The sequence below is a fragment of the Hakea prostrata genome, chromosome 2, assembly GCF_041222555.1.
Source record: "Hakea prostrata isolate BN-2017 chromosome 2, UWA_Hpros_2, whole genome shotgun sequence".
NCBI lineage: Eukaryota > Viridiplantae > Streptophyta > Magnoliopsida > Proteales > Proteaceae > Hakea > Hakea prostrata.
In genome coordinates, this window is record NC_142601.1 from 70,998,215 (window position 1) to 71,020,089 (window position 21,875).

The 21,875-nt window shown below is 38.7% G+C and overlaps 1 protein-coding gene across 1 annotated transcript in view; it reads left to right on the plus strand.

Moving 5' to 3' along the window:
* RECQL2 (RECQ helicase L2) overlaps window positions 1-21,875 on the plus strand; it is a 116,052-nt gene that overhangs the window by 53,071 nt on the left and 41,106 nt on the right. The window contains exons 14-17 of the mRNA XM_089146496.1: window positions 1,063-1,129; window positions 1,570-1,623; window positions 12,195-12,308; window positions 14,728-14,792. Coding sequence (XP_089002622.1) covers window positions 1,063-1,129; window positions 1,570-1,623; window positions 12,195-12,308; window positions 14,728-14,792 — 300 coding nt within the window. The remainder of the gene's footprint in view (window positions 1-1,062; window positions 1,130-1,569; window positions 1,624-12,194; window positions 12,309-14,727; window positions 14,793-21,875) is intronic.

The window sequence follows — 21,875 nt, forward strand, 5'->3', positions numbered from 1 at the left end:
ATTCAAAGGTTCTTGGTGAAATATTATGTCATTATCCTGTTTTGGTTGAGGATTCAAGGATTCAACCTACATTAATCCTCTCCACCTCCTCCAAATGTCATACAAGGTTTTCTCGTCCAGGAATTAGACAGCTAGCACCAACCTCAACTTCAAATTACCTTTCTTTTCAGTGTGGGGGGGGGGGGGGGGGAAAAGAAATTCTTCCTTCAATTTTTGGGCTTCCTAAACTTGCTGAATCAAGAAACTCCATATCTTCCAATTTAGCCATCCAAATCAAACCAAATACCTACAACCCTCCAAGTTTTAGCCCATTCTGGCATCCTAACCCTAGATACTATTAGAAGTCTTGGTTGCTATGTAATAAGGTTATACTTGTCACATGTCTATTAGAGCTCATGTGAAGCTGTATTTTCAACCTCACATACCCTAAACCAGGACTCTAATAGTCAGATTCAAACAATCTTAATGATGTAAATTAATATATTTTCATTTCATTGCTGTTGCTAATGATCAATGGATTCTCCCCTGTGCCATTAAAATATTTGGGATCTTACTATGAATGTGAAATGCAGATGCATTCCTGGATAGTGTAGTGTTGTCGTGTAGCATAGTAGTCATGTCTTGAACATAGCATTTCAGGAGGGGTCTAACATTAGCCATGGACATTGGCAATGGTAGCAGTGCCTTGTATTTCAGATTTTCTTCTGGAACTTATTTTTGTTCCCTGGATTCTAAATCATTGATGGTCATGTCCTGTGCACCAGATTGAGTGAATTTTTCCCTTTGCTGCTTTATGTCATGTCAATGTCATGATCTTCATCGTCAAGTTGCTTATGATGTTCAGCATTGTGATTCTCATCATTATAGTCTATCCAGTTATTTTCAGATGTCACATGTAACATGTTAATAGAAGCCGTACACTGGCTGCCACCGTTTTCTATCTTTCTTGTTCATGCTGTAACACATAATGCAGTTCGAAACATGACATTTGAAATAGTCATTTACATGCATGGTTATGGAATATGTGTTTGTATAGAATTCTAAATCATCCCTTCCTTGCAGTCTAAACGAGAATGCCGTCGGAGTTCCATTTTCCATCATTTTGCTGAGCCTTTACAGGACTGCAATGGTACGTTCTTTTGTCTCGTTTCTTTTTTGGTTATCTTTTTATTGTCAAGAACAAAAAGTTGTTAGGATTTGGGTGGATCATACCTCTCCCAAGCCTCTCTGCCAAATAATTCCCCAAAACAATATGCCTTTACTTCATGGATTTATCAAGCCATTTGTTAGACTTCATAAAGGAAATAATTTGCAGCCTCTGCCCTGGTGTTCCTTTTTTCTCCCCTTATATCCAGTATTTCTTTATTACCACACCTGCCTCCAGTCCATTTTGGATTATGCCAAACCCTAAACAATAGAGGGACATGGCAGTCTTGGTTAATATCAATGTCATTGCCATCTGACTGTCATGTTACTCTTGTTCTTAAAAGTTAAAACTCTTGTAGCAACACTTACAGTGATAGCGTGATACCAAACTGAATTTGTATTATTCTTCACTCTTTGTTTCAGGGATGTGTGACAACTGTGCTTATGAACGTGAACTCAAACAAGTGGATGTCACTAGTATGATATTATCTGTCCTCTGGAGAAATTGTTATTTGTATATTTCTAGATGTTTATTTTTGTGCTACCATATTTGCAGACATCTTTATATGGATACTTCACTAATTATGAGACATTGTCATTCCTGAAATCCAAATTGTTGATTAAAATTGTTCTTATCTTGTTTTTTGGGTTGTCATGTCCATCTCTTGGTATGTGGAGACTTCAGGTTCCTCATAATTTTCTCTGTTAACATGACATTACATGGCTTAGCCACATTCTTTTATATTTTTATATTTTTGGGTGCATGTTAGCCACATTCTTTGATGTTACTGTGATAGTGTTTTATTATTATTATTATTATTATTATTATTATTATTATTATTATTATTATTATTATTATTATTATTATTATTATTATTATTATTATTATTATATATAGTATATATATTTTTAATCTTGGAAGCAAAAATAACGTTTGTTAGGCAATGGTATGAAGAAATTCTTAAAAAACAGCAAGTGCACAAAGTTTCCAGTTATTTCTGGGGCAAACGTACTCAGCCTTGCCCCACTTCATAGGAGAGGCTTTGATGCTGAAAGTTTAGTTACTGAAAGTTTATATTCTTTCTCTCTTGGTTTTAATTCCCTCTTGGTTGAAACCATAGTTGAAGAACTCGCAAGATATCTTACTTTTTCAAGAGGTCAAGACGAGATGGAGTCGAGAGAAGAAATAAATAACCTTGACCTAAATCTCGATTGACTCGAGAACTATGCCCAATATTTTGGTTGAAATGGCATATCTGTGCATAAGAAACTCCTCCAACTTGGGCGAGTTGAGAGATCTCTCACTGAGAGGTTGCCATTTTCACCTCTTTGAGGATTTTGCTACTGATTTTTTAAGTCTGACTTTTGCCTCGCTTTTTGCTAGATACTTAGTCGGAGCACCCAATCCATGTGAGCGCTTAGTGACCAAGGTAAAAATTTCGATCGATATGAACATTTCGACCGAAACTGGATACTTTTTTCCTGAATCTTGAAAACTCAATTTCGAGCCTCAAATGCACTCAAATTGATTTGGATTTTTGCATACTAGCTATTTCAAGCATAATAAACACTATAAAACTACTAGTTTACTAAAAAACTACTAAAAATGTAACATCCAACATTCCAAGTATATAGTACATGAATCAGAGAAGAAACGGGAATGTTATTACTTACAAGTCTATTCTATTCAAGCCTCAAGGTCTCCCTCTTCCGTCTGCACCCCATACAAATGACAATATAACTCCCATGATGTTTGCCCCCGCCCCATATAGTTTTGGACATAATCAAGAACTGCATCTCTGTATGTGGCCTCATCCACATGCATAAGATTCCCTAACGGTGGGAAGTTGTGACTCCCCAAAGGAACTGGTGGTGGTGGGCCTTGTGGCTGTGGAATAGTGTGGAAGATCTGCTCAACAAATGAAAGAGCACCCTGGCTCTCAGGACTAGGAGAAGGATAAGGATACTGATAAGGTCCCGTGGGCTGACTCCGATAATCGACAGTGGGAGGGACACCATAAGCTCCATAGGCTGCTCCATAACCATAAGGCTCCAGTCGTGGCTGACTGGCCTGACCCTAAATCTGATAGCCAGGAGGGACACCATATGGTCCATAAGGACCATAACCATAAGTCGACTCGGTAGAACCAATACTCTCCACAACAGTATCATATGAGGACTCTGCAGGCCTAGGCCATCCGGATCCTCTGAAGGTGGAGGAGTCTCTAGCATCATCAATGCTCATCGATCTCATAGATCCCACCAAGCTCTCGGCATCGGATGGATGGTAGGACCCATATGATGGCGTGTCCTCTGTGCTCCAGCCGTGCTGTCTCTCCTTCCCCTTCCTCGAATATGTAGAGGAAACATTTTTGCCTCGAGATGCAGCTCCAGTATGGTCTGAATCCTGTGTTGCGTGGGTGAACTGACTCTCTCCTGTGAATCTCGGTGGTCGTCCTCCCCCTTGACTCTCACGTACTGCTGGTGGTGGTCTGTCCCTAGGATCAGCTGAATCCTGATCACGAGGTCCCACACCCTCCTCATCCCCTCCATCATCACCGTCATTGCCATCGTCATCATCACCACCATTGTTGTCATCACCGGAGGCCTGAGTCACCTTATCCTCAGTGTCGGACCAGAAAATCAAATCCTCACTTTGGGTGGATGCACTAGGGTGTGGCACGAAGGGACGGGCGGGCTCTGGATGTGGCCTCCCCTCCTGGGCCATGAAGTCCCCCACATCAGCCCCTATCTCCTCTGGCAATCGACAATTGGGAAGACCTCCCTCCTCATCCAGCAATCCGTCTCCACTATCCTTGATCCAGTCAATTACTGGGTTATCATCATCATCCATCTCAAATATGTCAGCCAACTCGATATTGGTGCTCTCTCTATCCATCCCCTGCCTAATATGATCCTCTCTCAGCCTCATATTATAGTGTAGGTAGACAAGGTCCTCTAGACGCTTCACACCCAATCGGTTGTGCCTCTTCGAGTGAATGAGGCTGAAGGTGCTCCAATTTCGCTCACAACCAGTGGCAGAACATGTTTGGGAGAGCACTTTGCTTGCAATCACACTCAAATGGTGTGAGTCACGTCCAAATTGCAACCACCACTCAGCTGTAACAAACATAGACTCTAAGTCATTTTAATACTTAAATAACTAAATTAAAGATAGAATATAATAATTAAATGTATAATGAAATAAATGAATGAACTTACCCGGAGGGGCGGTTTCCCGTCCCGATACGGCCATAGCACGACCGAAGCTCCCAGTGGCATCCCTAAAAGCCTTTATCTAATATATAAAGAGAAAAAACAATAACTAGTTACTAGGTTAATGACTTAGTATAAAACTACGAATTGTGAATATCAAATGATTCAAATCACTATCTCACCTCCATAAGGATGATTGCTTGTTTAGTTGTTTCCGGTTCGAACTTCTCCACTACAGTTTGGACAGCATCCATCAAATCTTGCCTCATCCCAAGATTGTCCTTGTAATGGTACTTGGGATTTAAATAGTATGATGTGTAAGAAAAAGTATGTCATAAAAGGGAATAGTTAATGCTTAATAGTGTGATAACATAATGAAAATTAAATTAAATACTAGACTTAACAACTCACCAGCCTTATGCAGTGGATGTTGCAACTTGCAACATAGACTTCCATCTACTGTTGATGATTTGAAGGACTTTCTTGTTGCTGCGTGGGTGGACCTGAGCAACTTGCTGCTTCATCCTATCTACTGCAGCAAATATGTGTGGTAGAGTAGGTTTTATCTGCTGATCTACCATCCTCAACACATTCACCACAGGCTCAAGCATCTTCACCACTATCCTCACATTGTGCCAGAAAGTCTCATCAAGGATGGTCAACTGTGCTCTCCTTCCTCCCACTGATGAAGAACCCTCCTAGTTAAACCACTCTTCTGATGCAAACATACTCCTAAGGCCAGTCTTCCTACTCTCAAAGCTTTGCAGTGCTATCCAATTAGTAGCAAATCTGGTTATGCCTGGCCTCACTAGCTCACCTTGACACTTGTCCTTCATCATCCTTAATGCATAGGTGTGGTTATATATGAAGGTGCTAACATGTCGAGCTTGGTCCACGGTATTCTTCATAAGCTTGACCTTTCCAACCTCCTTCACCACTTACTTTAGTAATTTGTAAATGTATTTGCATCCTTCTTCTCACCGGATGCATCTACTGACTTGAGGAACACTGTCCTCCCATCACAATTCAACATGAAATTGATGATGGACTGTCTAGTGGGACCAGTCCAACCATCAGCCATCAGAGTCACTCCTTAATGATTCCACATGGGCTTTAATCCCTTAATGTACTCATTTATGTCCTCTTTATGCTTAGGCAAATACACATTATATATATCTCATATGGAGTGGGGCCCTGTACACCACTCCCAGCCCTGCTTATCTGCTCAATCATATCTCTGTAGTAGGGCCCTTGGGCTGTATGTGCAGGAACACTATGGTAATGCGCCCATTTGGAGAAAGCCATCCCCACTTTCTCCTTCACACTCCCCCATAAGTCCTTCAACTTTCTCTGTTTATGCTCTAGCCTCGCAAATAGGGCCGGATAATTGTGAAGAATCTCAAGATCCGGATCTGTAGGATGTGCTGAAGAAGCTCGACCCCTTGTAGGGGCCCGTGGGATAGGAGCCTCCTGCCTCACACTCTGACACCTCCTCATATGGACTTGGGAGCCACCTATGCCTCCCATACCTACTGGCTCTCTAGAGGACCCACAACCCAGACCCCTCTGTTGCCTCCTCATGTCATCAATCCTCTGTTGCTCCCTACTCATCATCATCGCCCTTCTCAGCTAATCGGCCTCTGAATCAGGGTCACTGTCTCCTGGCTCATCCCTACCATAACCCTCAGGATCTGGAAGGTCATCTAAGCAGGCATCCTCGAACTCATCCCTCTGTGTTCTCTTCTCTTTCCTCTTTTGCTTTGTACCAGTAATATATGAGGCCATTGCCCTCTTGACCTCTACAGGCACCTTTGGGCACCCTGTTACATCCCTGTTGCCACCAACTAGATGCACCTTCAATCTAGTGGCCCCACCTCCTCCTATTTGTTTCTTACAATAAGTACACTAGCTCTTCCTCCTATCAGCTGTCAGTGGCCTCCCATGTTCCCAAGCTATGTTAGACATCTTTAAAATAGAGTGCCTGATACAAGAAACACACACTAAGTATCTTGAAAAGCTCCACAATATGCTCCAAAAATGACATACATGCTTTTAATAATAACCTCCTATTTTTAAATATAAAAAAAATATTTGTATAACTATACAAGTATTTTTTAATATATAAATAATTTTAAATATATATAATACACACAAACTATCTTAAAAATATCCACAACATGCTCCAAAAATTGCATACATGCTTCCACTAATACTCCGCTATTTTAAAATTTAAAACAGAAATTAATTGGTTTTTTTAATATTTAATATTTTTAATTATTTAAATATATATTAAATACAGTAAAATTACATAATTAACAGAAAAAAATTAATTCAACACCATCACAGCAATATGGTGTCTCAACTCTCACATACATTCATTTGAAGCTTATACATGTACTATACATATACATTTTTAGCAATATAAATAATTTTTAATAACAGAAAAATAAAAAAATAGTAGGAAGAATCAAAAAATAATTTTGACACTACAAATTCATAGATCAACACTCTAAAGTAAACATATATAAATTTGGAAGCAATCTAACATGATTTAAGGCACAAATGAAACAAAAATAAAAAAATGAGGAAGTTGGTTACTCACCTTGCAAGATTTGAGAAAATGCACAAATGGAGGAGCAAATCAAGTGTTTGAAGGAAATGGAATACTAGAAATTAGGTGTAGAAAGGGATGAAAGCAAGAGAAATCGCAAAATATTTCAAACAGAGGTCGAAATCTCCGGGGCGATATCACTCGAAACAGATAAAAAGGCTCGGTATGTCGAAAAATGGATTGATTTGGATACTTTAAAGCATACGCAGGTATCATTTCGGCCCGATATGGTATCGGGCCAAAATATCGACTCGTATCGACCGAAATATTGGTTGATACGAAACGAAACAGGATACATTTCCTTTCGATTTGGAATTTTGCAGGCATTTCGGTCGAAATTTCGACCATTTCGATCGAATTTTTTTTTCCATGTTAGTGGCCACCAAGTTAGATGCATGGTGGTTAGTACTTCGAGTCTTGAGTTGTGACTTTGCTCTTTTTGTATGTGAACTTTGTAATTTTGACTACAAAGATTAGCATATATAATGTACAATACACTCGACTTGTTTGAAGTTCGAACATTCACATATTCATAATATTGAGTATGTGATTTGTAAAAGAGGTCATTCTAGGCTACATCTTCAGTGTAGTGGTCTCAAACATGGGGTATTATTTGGATCTCACATTTACAGTACTTGTTTCATAAATTTAAGTCCACCACTGTGTTTGGAAGGCCTGAAATAGGCCGGACAGGTATCTCAACCTGGACAGGTATCTCAACCCTAAGAGACACTTGAAAACCCACCAAGGTTGTCCATTGAGTTGGGAGGGGAAAAAGCCATGTCTACCTGGTGAGATATTGATTTTCTGGTCAGCTGGTGGCCACTGAAACCAAGTTAATGGACCATATTGAAACCTGCTGGATTTGTTTTAAGGATCCTTTCACATTTCGGTTGAGGGTGGAGCACCGTATGCTGCTCTTTGAATAAGAGAACTGGGTTTCCTCTCTATTAGATTGCTTTAGCATTGATATTTGTCAACTTGTTGTTCCAATTTCCACCACCCTTTTCTAACAAGGTATGGGTTCCAGAATTTCTTATTTAATTCCTGGTATTGATCCAATAGGATAAATTTTTGCTACTTGATCAGCACACCTAGAGCTGTTTTCTCATAGAATTGAGCTCAACACTGGGGACGGCTTTTGTCATGGCTGCAGCTGGGAGAGATGTGGCTAGTGGAGGACAAAGGGACAGGGTGAAATAGGGAGGGGGTGGGAAGGAGGGTTCAACTGTACAAGGTACCAGGAAGGGTGGCAGAGTCGGTGTTGTGAATGCATGTCTGAAGAGAAGTGGAAGTCCCAAGTTGCTGGGAGACATTTGGAAGGCCGGAGCTTCTTGGTTAGAAGGCTCTAGATAGCAACTCTGGTCTCGTCCAAAGACCTTACTGGCAAGGCATTGTGGAGGAAGGCACTCACTCACAGATTACAAGCTTAATGAAGGAGAAACCAGTAAGGAAGTATAAATCAAAATTCCAAGTGGATAAAAGTCAAACACATTAAAAGAACGTGAGCTGAATTTTTTGCCTTCAAATTCTTGGATCCTCCTATCAATTCTTGGATTTATCTCAAATCTATAGATTTATAAATATGTTAAATGCATTGCTAATGACATTAGCTGCAACACAATCTCTTGTTTTGATGTCTAAAATTTATGTCCATTCAGGTAGATTTTTAAACAGCATTCACACACCCAAAAATTTGATTGGAGCATTACTCCTTCAACATAAATCAGACTTATACGATGTTGGATCTTTTACGAAACTGTTTCTGTGCCCTGCCCAAACACAACCAAGGTTTTGAGTAAGCTTGGGGAAATATGACTCAGTTGAAAGTTGAAACCTGCCAAATCCTTTGTTTTGGGACTGAGATTTTGAATACTGGGGACTTAAATGGGCTAATATATGTTAGAAGGCTGACTTTTATTGGCTTCTTTGATATGGAGTCCTGTAAGAGGGGCCAGGGGCCTGTAACCTGATTCTAGGGCTACATATAGCCCAATTTTAGGATGTAAATTCTGGGATGGTAGTTGCTTCTACTAGATTAATTTACATCTAAGGTTTTGAGGAGGAATAGAGGAGTTGTGAGATAAATTAATGTTGAGAAACACAATGTAGGTAGAATGGCTTAATTGATCAATGTGATCTCAAGCCCTCTATTTATAATAAAGTGGAAATAACACTATTACATAAATACCCTTAATTGGGTAACAAGAAAATGGAAAATTACATGAACAAAAACTCTAATAGAGTTGGACTCATAGTAGGACTCAACCAACACTCCCCCCTCAAGTTGAGGCATATATGTTAGTCATTCCCAATTTGCCTACAATAAGAAGGAAATCTCCTTCCTTCAAACCCTCAATGAAAACATTTGCCACTTGGTCTCCAGACCTCATAAAAGGCATGCAGATGAGCCCTTGTTCCAGCTTTCATTTGACAAAAAACCAGTCAATTTCAATGTGCGTAGTTTGATCATATTGTACAAGATTATTGGCAATACTAATGACAGCCTTGTTGTCACAATATACATCATAGGGTTTGGAACTTGGACTTCAATATCTTCTAGCAAGCCTTTCAACCATAGTAGCTCACAAATTCCACGAACCATAGCTCTATATTTAGCTTCAGTACTGGATGAAGCTACCACATTCTGTTTTTTACTTCTCCAAGTAACTAGATTACCTCCAACAAAGGTACAAGAACTTGAAATTGAGTTCCTGTCAGGAGATCCAACCCAATCTACATTAGTGTATGCATCTACTCTTAGATTATTAGTGGGCAACAAAAGTATTCCTTTTCCTGAAGTTTTCTTCAAATATTGCAGTATTCTAGTAACAACCTTCATATGAGCTAAATATGGATCATGAATGAACTAGCTTACTATCCCCACATAATAAGTGATGTCTGGCCTAGTGTGGGACAAGTAAATAAGCTTCCCTACCAGCCTTTGGTATTTTCCTTTGTCCACTGGTTCTCCCTCTTTTTCCTTAAGTTTAGCTCCAGCTTTAATAGGAGTATCAACTGCTTTACACCTCAACATTCCCACTTCTGATAATAAATCTAGGACATACTTTCTTTGGGATAGCTATATACCCTTCTTTGATTGAGCCACCTCAATCACGAAGAAGTACTGTAACTTCCCTAGATCTTTAATCTCAAACTCTCTACTAAGAAAGTCCTTCAACCTTTGAATTTTCTTACCATCATTCCCTGTGATGACAATAACGTCCACATAAACAATGAGAAGTGTGATATTAGTACATGACTTCTTGACAAACAGTGTATGATCAGCATTGCTTTCCTTGTACCCAATAGAAGTCATTGCCTTCAAGAGGCGTCCAAACCAACATCTAGGAGATTGTTTTAACCCATAAATTGATCTCTTCAACCGACAAACTTTCGTTCAGGTATTATCATCGGAGCAACCATGTGGGATTTCCATATAAACTTCTTCCTCTAACTCCCCATGTAAGAAGGCATTCTTTACGTCTAGTTGGTGCAAGTTCCAGTCTTTGTTCACAGCTATAGACAACAGAACTTTGACAGTGTTCAGTTTTGCAACAGGGGCAAAAATCTCTTGATAATCATCCTATAGGTCTGGGTGAACCCTTTTGCAACTAGTTTAGCCTTTAACCTATTGAGTGATCCATCCATATTTTATTTATACACAAACACCTATTTGCAGCCCAAGAGTTTTTTTCCTGGAGGAAGTGTAACCAACTCCCAAGTATCATTTTTCTTCATTGCCTGCATTTCGTCTACCATAGCTACCTTCCTTCTCTTATCAGCATAGGCCTCCTTCCAACTTTTAAGAACAGATATAGATGATAAAGAGGATATAAAAGCACGTTAAGAGTCAGACAAAGAGTCATGAGAAACATATTTAGCTATGAGATGTTGAGTATAAGATCTGACTCCTTTTCTAACAACAATAGGAATATCATGAGAAGATACCTTAGGGGGAACAATAGAATCTGATTTTAGTGTAGGAGACTGAAGTGGTAACGTGTCATCTTTCTCCACTTGCTTTGGCCTGTTGTAATTTTTCCTCTAATAAATCTGCACCTCCTTATTCTGCTCAATCTGGTTTTGAAAGACCTCAATAGTGTGCCTCACAGGAGTGGTCTCCCCCTAACCAGGTTCTTCGCATGGTTCAGAAAACGAGGGGGGAAAATTAAAAGTCCTCAGGTATACTGGCTGAAGTCTCCCCTTGGTCAAGAAACTCTTCTTGAACTCTTAAGTTGTGTTGGTGTGTGATAGGAAGGTCTAGAGTTGCAAAGAACACCTCTCCTCTAGGATTCTGTGATGGAGTAGCAATGGGTTTCTGCGATGGAGCAGCGATGGGTTTTGATGGAGCAGCGATGGGTTTCGATGGAGCAGTTGTAGAGAGAGATTTTTGCTCCTCTTTTTTTTTTTAATTTTTTTTTTCTCTCTCTCTCTTCTTCTTCTTCTTCCTTAATCGAACTTTGGCTCTGATGCCATGTTGAGAAACACAATGTTGGTAGAATGGCTTAATTGATCAATGTGATCTTAAGCCATTTATAATAAAGTGGAAAGAACACTATTACATAAATACCCTTACTTGGGTAACAAGAAAATAGAAAATTACATGAACAAAAACTCCAATAGAGTTGGACTCCTAGTAGGACTCAACCAACAATTGACCTAGTTTGCAGGTTTAGAACTTGGAAACAGCCTCCCTCTAGCTGTTATATGGTTGCTGCTTATGCATTCCTAGACCTCTGCATCAATGGGAACCCTTGCGCGCACTGGGATTCTCTGATAGCCCAGGTAATATATGCTAGAAGGCTTGACTTTTATTGACGTCTTTGATATGGAGTCCTGTAAGAGGGGCCTGTAACCTGAGCCTAGGGCTACAGCCCAGCTTTAGGCGGTAAATTCTGGGATGGTAGTTTCCTCTACTAGATTAATGTACATCTAAGGTTTGAGGAGGAACAGATGAGTTGTGAGATAAATGACCTAGTTTGCAGGTTTAGAACTTGGAAACAGCCTCCCTATAAGCTGTTTTATGGTTGCTATGTATGCATTCCTAGACCTCTGCATCAATGGGAACCCTTGTGCGCACTGGGATTCTCTGATAGCCCAAGTGTTTCATGCATTTTCAGTTTTTCCTGCTTGTTTCATTCACTTGCTGTAGCAATAGATGGGGGATTAGTGGTGAATTTATGGAATGCTTTTCTTATTGTGAACATTTTTGTTTTAGGTTATGCAAAAGTTATAGTGTCTCTATTGCTCGATATGAAGAAAAGTGAGCAGAGGATGACAATATTGCAGCTGGTTGACAAGGTCAAGGTCAAGGTCAAGCATCAGGAATTAGGTATGTTGAAGATGTTGCATTTCTGATTCTTTTATTCTTTTAATACAAGTTCTAAGGATTCTACTTTTTCTGGCGTTGCTGCCCTGAACTCTCGTCCCTATTGTTAAAATTAATCAATATGTCAAGTTTCCATGCATTGCAGCAGAATGCTGTCTTTGGTGAACCAGTTTTTATTTGCTTGCAGCCTTTTATTCAGTAATGAGCAACTGCATAGCAATATTTGTGATTAAAACTTCCTAATCATGATCCAATTGTAGTATAGTTTTGCATTGCCTATGATGGAGTGTATATATATACTAGTAAAGTCACCTGTGCAGATGCACATTGTTGCAACCTCAGAGAAGTAACCTGAACCAGCGACGAGAGAGAGACGTGTTCTCTCCTTCCTTTGTAATGGTTTATTTATATTGTGGTTTACAGTCCTAAGCTGTCTAGGAAAATAAATATTGATAAAGATTACAACTCATATAATAACCAAAAATGAAAATAATGAATCATCCAAGTTCTCTGATAAAATATCTTGTTTGTGTTCCATTCCAGTTTTGACTTTCGCTCCAAGTTGTTGTGCCTTTCAAGCATTCACATACTTACCATCCCAACTACATATGAAATGTCCAGTCGTGTGACCGTTAAATGAATCAACTTTCCTCATACTCTTCATCATTAACATCTAAGGCTAAATTTTTTGTCCACTGGGGTTTCAGCTAGTTTACATTCGAGTTTGCCAGTTTCAGCCCAACAGATCAAGTACATATTCCTTTGGGAGAGGCGTCTCCCATTATGGCTTCTCACTACCTCAATTCCCAGGAAATAGGTTACGTGGCCCAAATCAGTAATCTGAAATTGTTGCTGTAAATATTTTTTGACTTCATCAAGGCCTTCCACAGCATTTTCAGATAAAATGATGTCGTCCACATAGACAACTAAGACCACAATTTTAACTCCTTTCTTCTTTACCATCACCGAATGGTCGGAGTAGCAATTTTTGAATCCACTAAAACAAGTTTATCATACCATTCCCTTGGTGACTGTTTTAACCATGGAACAATAGAGTTTACATACCTTGGTGGAATTCCCCCTTTGAGTAGCATACCCAGGAGGTTGCTCCATGCACATTCTCTTAGTAAGATCACTATAGAGGAACATGATTTTGACATCTAATTGGTACAGGGGCCAATTGAGATTGGCAACTAAGAAGAGGAGAATCCAAACCGAATTATGTCTTTCCACCAGAGAGAAGGTCTCAAAATAATCCAGTCATAAGCTGTCTAGGAAAGTAAATATTGATAAAGTTGATCACTTATAATAACAAAAAATACAAATAATGAATCAACCAAAATCTTTGACAAAAATCTCTAACTTGTGGTCCATGTTCCAGCTCTAAGTTACTTCAACACTCGTGTTGAACTATTGATATGTTTTTAATTGTGAATTACAATATTAAAGTATGGTTATATATATTAAAATTAATTTTTTTAATTTTTTAATTTTTTAATTTTTAATTTTTTAATTTTTAATTTTTTTAATTTTACAATTACTATGGAATAAAGTTATATTGGAATTATTTATGTAGTATTAGGTTCACAGGATAGTAGGAGTTCAAATTTATATGGCTTTAGGATGTTTACTAAGCTTTTCTGTTTTTGGTTGCAAAACCAAATATTTGTTTAGAAGTGTGCAAAACCTATTTCTTATAATTGAGGAGTTGGAGATAGAATAATTAATTAATTAAATATGAGTGGTTTACCAAAATCAACATATATTCAAATTTGAATATCAAATTAAGGAAAATGTGATGCTTTATGGTTACTTTCTATACTAATATGCAACTGCATTACCTTATCTCCTACAATTGAGGTTGAGCAAAGAAATAACTAATTGATTAAACATAATAGGAAGAAATAGAAAAAGCATACCAAGATGAAATTAGGGATCACCAAAATTAATTACCATATGTTCAACTTTTAGCGTAGAACTATTAGATAGAGGACTTTGTGGATATGCATTATCTTAAATTTGGTTTTGCCAAGAAAAAATTATCTTAAAATTTGGACTTCAAATTGATGGAGCTTGATTAGTATATATTAAAATTTGAAACTAAGATTAAGTGAGAAGAAAGTTAGTGGTTATCAGTTAATTATGAATTTTTAAAAAAGAAAAGAATTGTAATTAATATTAATTATTATTTTTTATGAAACAAAATTACAGTTTTGAGCATTACTTGTTACCTATTAATGTGTACAAATTGAATGATTCAGGGCTATTCAAGGAATTAGAAATGTAACTGTCTCTCTTGAGTTCTTGCTTTTTATATAATGGTATGATAGTATGATATATATGTATGTATACGTTGATTATTAATAGTGATAATTGGTGGATTCACATATAACCATTTGTTTTGGATGGTCTGACTTTCCAGGTTCTGATTTAAAGAAAGAGGAAATAGAGCAGCTCACTGTTCAGCTTGTATTAGATCGTGTGTTGGTAAGACAATTTTATTCTTCACTAATTTTGTCAAATTGCAAAGGTTCTATCATCTCCGTTGTTGCATTGTTTAAAATTTTAAATAAATCGCAACATTCTATGAAGTATGAACAACCAACATTGACAAATATGTGTTGAAGCAAGAGATGGAATTTATTAATGTATTAATTGTCAAAGTGGGGAGGGTGGGCCTTGGTGCAATGGTAAGGTTTGGTAAGGTTTTTCCTTTGTGACCACTGGTTAGTGGTGATATATTCAAGTCTTGAAACAATCTTTCTTTTTGACTGAAAAAGGAAACAATCTTTCTGTGAAAGCAGGCGTAAGGCTGTGTACATTATGACCCTACATTATCCGCAGACTTGCAGTAGCATCTTGCCTTAGGTACACTTTTTTTATGCACTGTCATAGTGGGTACTAATGGTGGGCTTGTAGGTAAGGGAAAATAACAGAAACTTCAGTGTTGCACAGGAGGAAAGAGAGAAGAATGCATAAAGGAGTGGGGGAAGAAGAGAGCATACACACACGCCAGCCACACAGTGATGCAAAAACACAGCCTTGGATGACTCAAACCCAACCACATTTCCTGATGAAGATGAACCGGATCCTAGTTTGAGTCATGGGCATAGTAGGATTTTAGGAAATCTATTATTTAGATAAATAATGTCTTTTATTTTATTTTATTTTAGAAAGTTAGATTTGTAGGACACAGTTTCTAATTTCTTCTAATTTCCTACTGTGAATTAGTTTCTTATTTCTTTAGTTAGAGAGGTAGTCTTAATTTTGGATTCTCTTTAGTTTTCTACATATGATGTGATCCCAATTGTTAAAGGCAGACGGGAAAATATGAATCTATGTACATGGGAACCTACTTGGCTGGTGTCTGCATGTGCACTTTCTTCTCCCTCACCCCCTTGTGTGATTTCCCTTCCCCTTGCTTCCTGTCTTAGGTCTCCTGTGAAAGCTCATAATGGCAGCCTGTTCTCAGATCTGCATTATCTGGTATCAGAGCCATATATCCTCCCCTTCCCCCCATCAACCTTCTTCTTCCTTAACTCATCATTTATAGCTGTTCCATAAACCAGCAACCATCCTTCCACTCCACACCCCCCCCCTGAAAAATCCAAAATAAATAAATAAAAAGCTGGGAAGTCTAGAACATGAATTTAAAACCAATGTAAATATGCAAATGATGCAAGAGAACACAATCTTCATAAAATTGCAAGAAAAAAGACAACTAAAATACTTTATACAATTATAGTAGTCAAGTATAGTTGTATGACTATACAAATGTAGAATATGAAATAAGAATAGTCTAAGCTATGCTATTGCCTGATGTGCTCTGGTGGCGTATAGTGCTGGTAGACCCCATCTAAAGATGGACTCCGCAATTGACTTTGCCCTCAAGCCCGACCCATAATCACTCTTAACAGCCACCGGGAGAGATACTCGTACCATAATCCTCTAGGACCTATAACCATGTTGGTGCTGCTTCCCCTTCCCCTTCTGGGTGTTAGGTCGTAGGAGGACCATGTTGTGCATGTCCACTATGATCCTCATCATGTGTGGTGTGCGGGAAGTGACTCTTCCTAGTGTATCTCTAGGGGGCAGCCGTGTCTCTAGTAATGGAACCATTATATGCTCTCGAAGTCCTCCATCACCACAACTATTGTCGTCATCAACACCATCATCATCCCCATCCGTCTCATTGTTATCCTTGCCATCACCATCATCATTATGATGGGTTTAACTGGAAGCAAAGGTGTGATCTAGATCCTTCAGAACAAGCATTGAAGGCACAAACTCATCATCCTACGTGCCTGGAGCTATCATCCAATCCTCATCCACAATACCAGCTGCCTCCTCTGTGAGTGCTTGCCCATTCTAAGAAGTTATGAATTCATCGACATCAACTTTTGTAGCTCTAGCAATCTTTGGGTTAGGCCTCCCTCCAGGTTGGCCCAACAGCGGCTCACCCTTGTCCGTCACCCAATCAATGGGGGCATCCACACCATCTGACTCCACCTCAAAGATATCGGTGAGGTCGATGATGTCTTGTTTCCCTATGCCCTCCACCTGGTCCCTAGCGTGTTGCAGCTTCAACATATGGTTGTAGTGGATGAAGACTAAATCATTTGGGCGTTGGCTCCCCAATCTGTTCCTCCTCTTGGAGTGGATCAAGTTGAATGCATTTCAGTTCCTTTCATACCAAGAGGTGGAACAAGTCTAGGAGAGAACCTTGTTTGCCAGAGAGGTTCACTGTGCTTGAACCATACAAAACCCACCATTTAGCTGCATTATGACAAAAACTTTAAGAGAATACTTAACATATAATCTATTAATCTGTAAAATGTAATAATAATGCATCTAACCTGGATTAGTGTTGTCCCATCCCCTCATAGCAACATCTGAACTAAAGGAGCCAAATGCGTCCCTAAAATTCTTTATTTATAATCATTTGTAATGATGGTTACCTAAATTCTGTAAAAAAAAATCAAATGCAAGTCATAAGTCCTAATTCTTTACTATCTCACCTCGTTATTACAGAATGAGTGGAGCATTGAATCTAGCTCCAACTTCGCAATCACATGCATCATGGCCTCAAGCAGGTCCGTGTCTAACCCAAACAGTCACTGTCTTGATATTTGGAGTTGAGATAATAGGCTGCACAATTCACAAACTCACAATTAGATTTAAGATTGAATCAATTACCAACAAGGCAACAACCACGATATTTACTTTTCAACCTTATACAGTGGATGCATAAGATGTAGGGTCCATCGTGTATTGATAATGGATAGGAAACCTTGGTAGCCTCTTGGGTTTGCTTTCTCTATGGCAATCTTTATGAGCTAAATGGCTGCGTACATGTGGGGCATAGTGGGTCTCTTTGAAGAGGAGTCCACCATACCCAATACCTTTATAATGGGCTCCATGGTCTGCAAAACTAGCCTCACCTGTTTCCAGACATCAAAATGGAAATGTGCAATGTGCAGTGTGCTGTTTTTAAGTTCTAAATTATGACAAACACATTAAGTTAGTACTTAATAGATAGTAGAATAATTTGTAAAATTAAATAATTGTATAAAATTTACATATCTAACTTGGGTCCACTCTATCAAACTACTCTTAGGATGCAAACATCAATCTCATGCCAGTCTTCTTCTCCATTATACTATTGAGGGCGATGTAATTTGTAGCAAATCTCGTGAGATCGGATTGCTCTAAGTCACCACAACATGATCACCTCTTCACGTTGAGAGCATAGATATAATTATATATGAAATCCGTCACCTATCTGGCCTTCTCCATTATGCCCTTGACAATTTTGATCTTCCCAATATCCTTTAACATTTGGTCAATTCAGTGGGCTGCATAGCATGTAAAAAATATGATACTCAACTGACCTCATCATCATCTCACCCATCTTTTTAGAGTTGGAGCCATTATCGGTGATTATGATTTGCACAACATTCTTCCGCCCCACCTCCTCCACCACGCTCTGTTTGAGTCCAAAGATATATTGGTGGCCTTTCACACTACTAGTAGCATCCACATATCTCAAGACTATAGTCCTCATATCACAATACAATATGAAGTTGATGATGGGTTTTTTCTATCGGTCCATCCATCAGACATAATAATGCATCCGTACATCTCCTAGAAGGGTCTCATCTCCAAAATAAATGCCGCCAACTCCTTTTGCTGTTTAAGGAAGGTGATTATAACCTCCTTAGGGGTGGGCCAACATATCCAGGACATGCATGTGTAAGGTGTCTATCATGTTCTTGTAGTACGATCCCTGTGCTGTGCTGCTGGAATGTTGTGGAACATTATCCTCTTCGACACTGCTTCTTTAACCTTCACCTTCATGTTCTTCCATAGTTCCATGTACCTATGATCTTAGGCTGCTTTGCCCCGCTCCTAAAAACATTAGGATCCTGCTCTAGGAATGGGTCTTGATGCTGTGGATAATCAACTGCTACTAGAGAAGGAGCGGTCCTTTGACTTTGTGACCAGCTGAAGAATGAAGATGCCAAACATACCACCCCTTGCCCCTGAGCTAGATGCTTTAGCCCTAAATCCAAATGCTCTAACTCCCTATAGCCCTTGAGGGACCAGCTCTTGTAGCTCTAGCTCTTGCCCTCTCCTACTCTTCGGGGTGTGATGCCCTGCTCTCTGCCATCGGACGCCTCATCTCCCTCTCATCCTCTTTGCTTGCATCAACAAGGGGGTTAACATCCTCCTCGTTATTGGAATCAACTCTACATGCCAAGGACCCCCCACGCCTCATCGAGTACTCTGTCCACTTTCTTCTTTTCAGCTTTCTTCTGCCCTTCCCCTTTCTTAATGCCCTCATTACCTTTACTGCCTCTGGATTAGCCTCCGTGCATGTGATCACATCCTTTGAACTCCTGATGATGTTTGCCTTAAACCTGCTGACGCCACCTCCATTAAATTGTTTACCTCAAGAATTCTATTGTGTCTTGTTTTTGTTTCTGTTCACTACCACACAATATTGCCATGCAAGGTCAACCCTCCCTCCTACTGCTCTCTGTACCTGTCCCTGTCGTCCACCCTACCCCTACCTCTGTTGTGCTTGTGAACCACTTGCCCCCTATGTCCACCTCGCCTCTGACTCCCACTCGAAAACATTCACTGTTGCATACAAAACGATTGCATAAGTCACTAGACAAGACCAAATAATTTTCTCCAGACAAAGAAACGATCATGTACCTAGCTGGTGATTTTTCCTTTGCCCATGTATTTTTTATTTTTTTAAATATAAATGATTTCTTAAAATTTTTTGGGCAAGAAAATAGGATGTGTATACCAAAACTGGCGATGAAACTATGTGGACAACACCTTAAAAACACATTGAGAGCCATTCCATATTTTTCTATAGTTTTCAAAACCTTTTTCCCTATTTTTTCCACAATTATTTATAAATATTTTAATAATTTTTGAAAAATAAAATAATTATTTATTTTAAATATTTTAATAATTTTTGAGAAATAAAATAATTATTTATTGGGTGGAAAATATTTCAACTCTGTGAGACCATAGATCGATCCATGGAGTTCAATATATATTAAATCCATACCCATGCAAGGCATATATCATTTATGTTTGTTGCATTATTAGTGTAGAAAAATAGATTTTTTCAAGCCCAAAAATAAATAAACAAATTAATTTGTGAAAAATAATTTGACCACTGTGAGTTCATAGATCGGCCCATAATGTTCAACATATATTAATCCATCTGACAACATTCTATCATGTACTTTGTAAAAATCTAGTTTGGAGAAGTGTGGTTACCTCTCAGATGAAAATCTCCAAGATTCAAGCAAAATGCTGCTTGATCGACGCAACGTATGCATTTTTTGGCGAGACTCATGCAAGAACTATCCCCAGATGTCAAAGATCGACTCTAAAAGTGCAAGAATCAAGCTAGAGGAAGAGAGAGAAGCTCTGTAATAGAGAATCAAAATTTGGCACAATGTGCTGAAATTCCAATTCTGGCATGGCTTTTAGAGCTGAAATCTCGGCAATAAATTGCCAGGAAAATGAATGTATCATGAGATGTCGCCCAACGGTTGAAATTTCAACTGTTGGGCGAAATTTCTGCTTTCGACCCCATTTCGCTGAAAGTTTGGTGGCATATCAAACTCTTCGTTTTCAACAGCGTTTTTGTTTCACCCTTTGGTGAAATGGCAACATTTCACCTCATTTCGCCGAAAAGCAGTACTAAGATAGGAAGTTTGGGCAGATTTATTTACTTTTAATGTCATTGGCAGTGGCTTGAGAGTATCAAATTTTGCATTAATTTTAGTCTTAATGAACTTCACATAAATGTTGATCTTATAAGAATAGAGCTGTTGGTGAATTTCATTTTCGGCTAACATGGTGGAAATAAAAAAGTGTGCTCTAAGGTGATGGTGAAACCGTAATAGTCCAAAGTTTATCGGGGACGGAGAAGGTAGAATTAAATTGAACTTTACAAGTGGATGACAGAATTTTAAATACTAGAATTCAAATGGAAACATAATAAGGATTCAAGTATTTAGTATGGGAGGTGCTAAAATATACAGGTAAGGCAGAAACTCCAATTCAGCAATGTGAAGGGAGCTGGGAGGTGCTAAAATATGTGGGTAAGGCAGAAATTCTAATTCAGTGATGTGGAGGGAACTGGCATGTGACTAGACAACTAACATCGGAATGGGATGTACTCATGATAAGGCATGGCAACATGATGAGATACAATGCGTGGAACCAAAGGCTAGAGCTAGTGGACAAGTTCCAAGGAATGGAGTGTGGAGGGATTGTATAGATTGGTCTGTTAATCTCTTAGAGGTGTTGAGGGATCCACCTAATGTGGGTAGATTTAGGCAAATTGAAGGTGACTTGGATCTCGGAAAGGGAATTCTACAGGTGTTTTTACTACCAAATCAGCATAGGAGTCCATAGTTCACAGAATACCAAAGATGGATTGGTGGAAGCAGTGTAGTTAGGCGGATGACATTCCTTAGCAGTCCTTTATTGCATGGAGATTCTAGAATCTCAAATCAGAAATAATGGAAGTACTTTATTGAATGTGGGGTATTAGTCATAGTTCAAGATCTTGTTTCGTCTCATTAACCCAACCCTTGTTTGGTACAAGGTCTGCCACAATGGTATGTTTGGTGGATTTTAGGCTTTGTTTTTGGGTCTGCTTCTTCTTGGGCAGCCTATATAGGGCCTCTAAGCACCATCCATGTTTAGTTTGGTTTTTAGTTGTTTGGATTTGCACTCTTGTTTGCTCATACAATCATATTTGAATGTATTTTCACACCGCTAGACATTCTTGAAGTATAAATTTACATTCATGGAAACCCTATTTTTGGCTATATTAACACATTTAAATGATCATATAGCAAAAAAAGGTTACCTGAATAGGTCTTTTGTATTCATCCTTGATTGGAAGTATACTGTTGATTTCTCATTTTTAACTACTCATTTATACATTGGTTAAGTACTTAAAGAGCATAAACAGTAAGCAATTTAAAGTTTTAACGAAGTAATGAAGTGAATTATTATAAATATTGT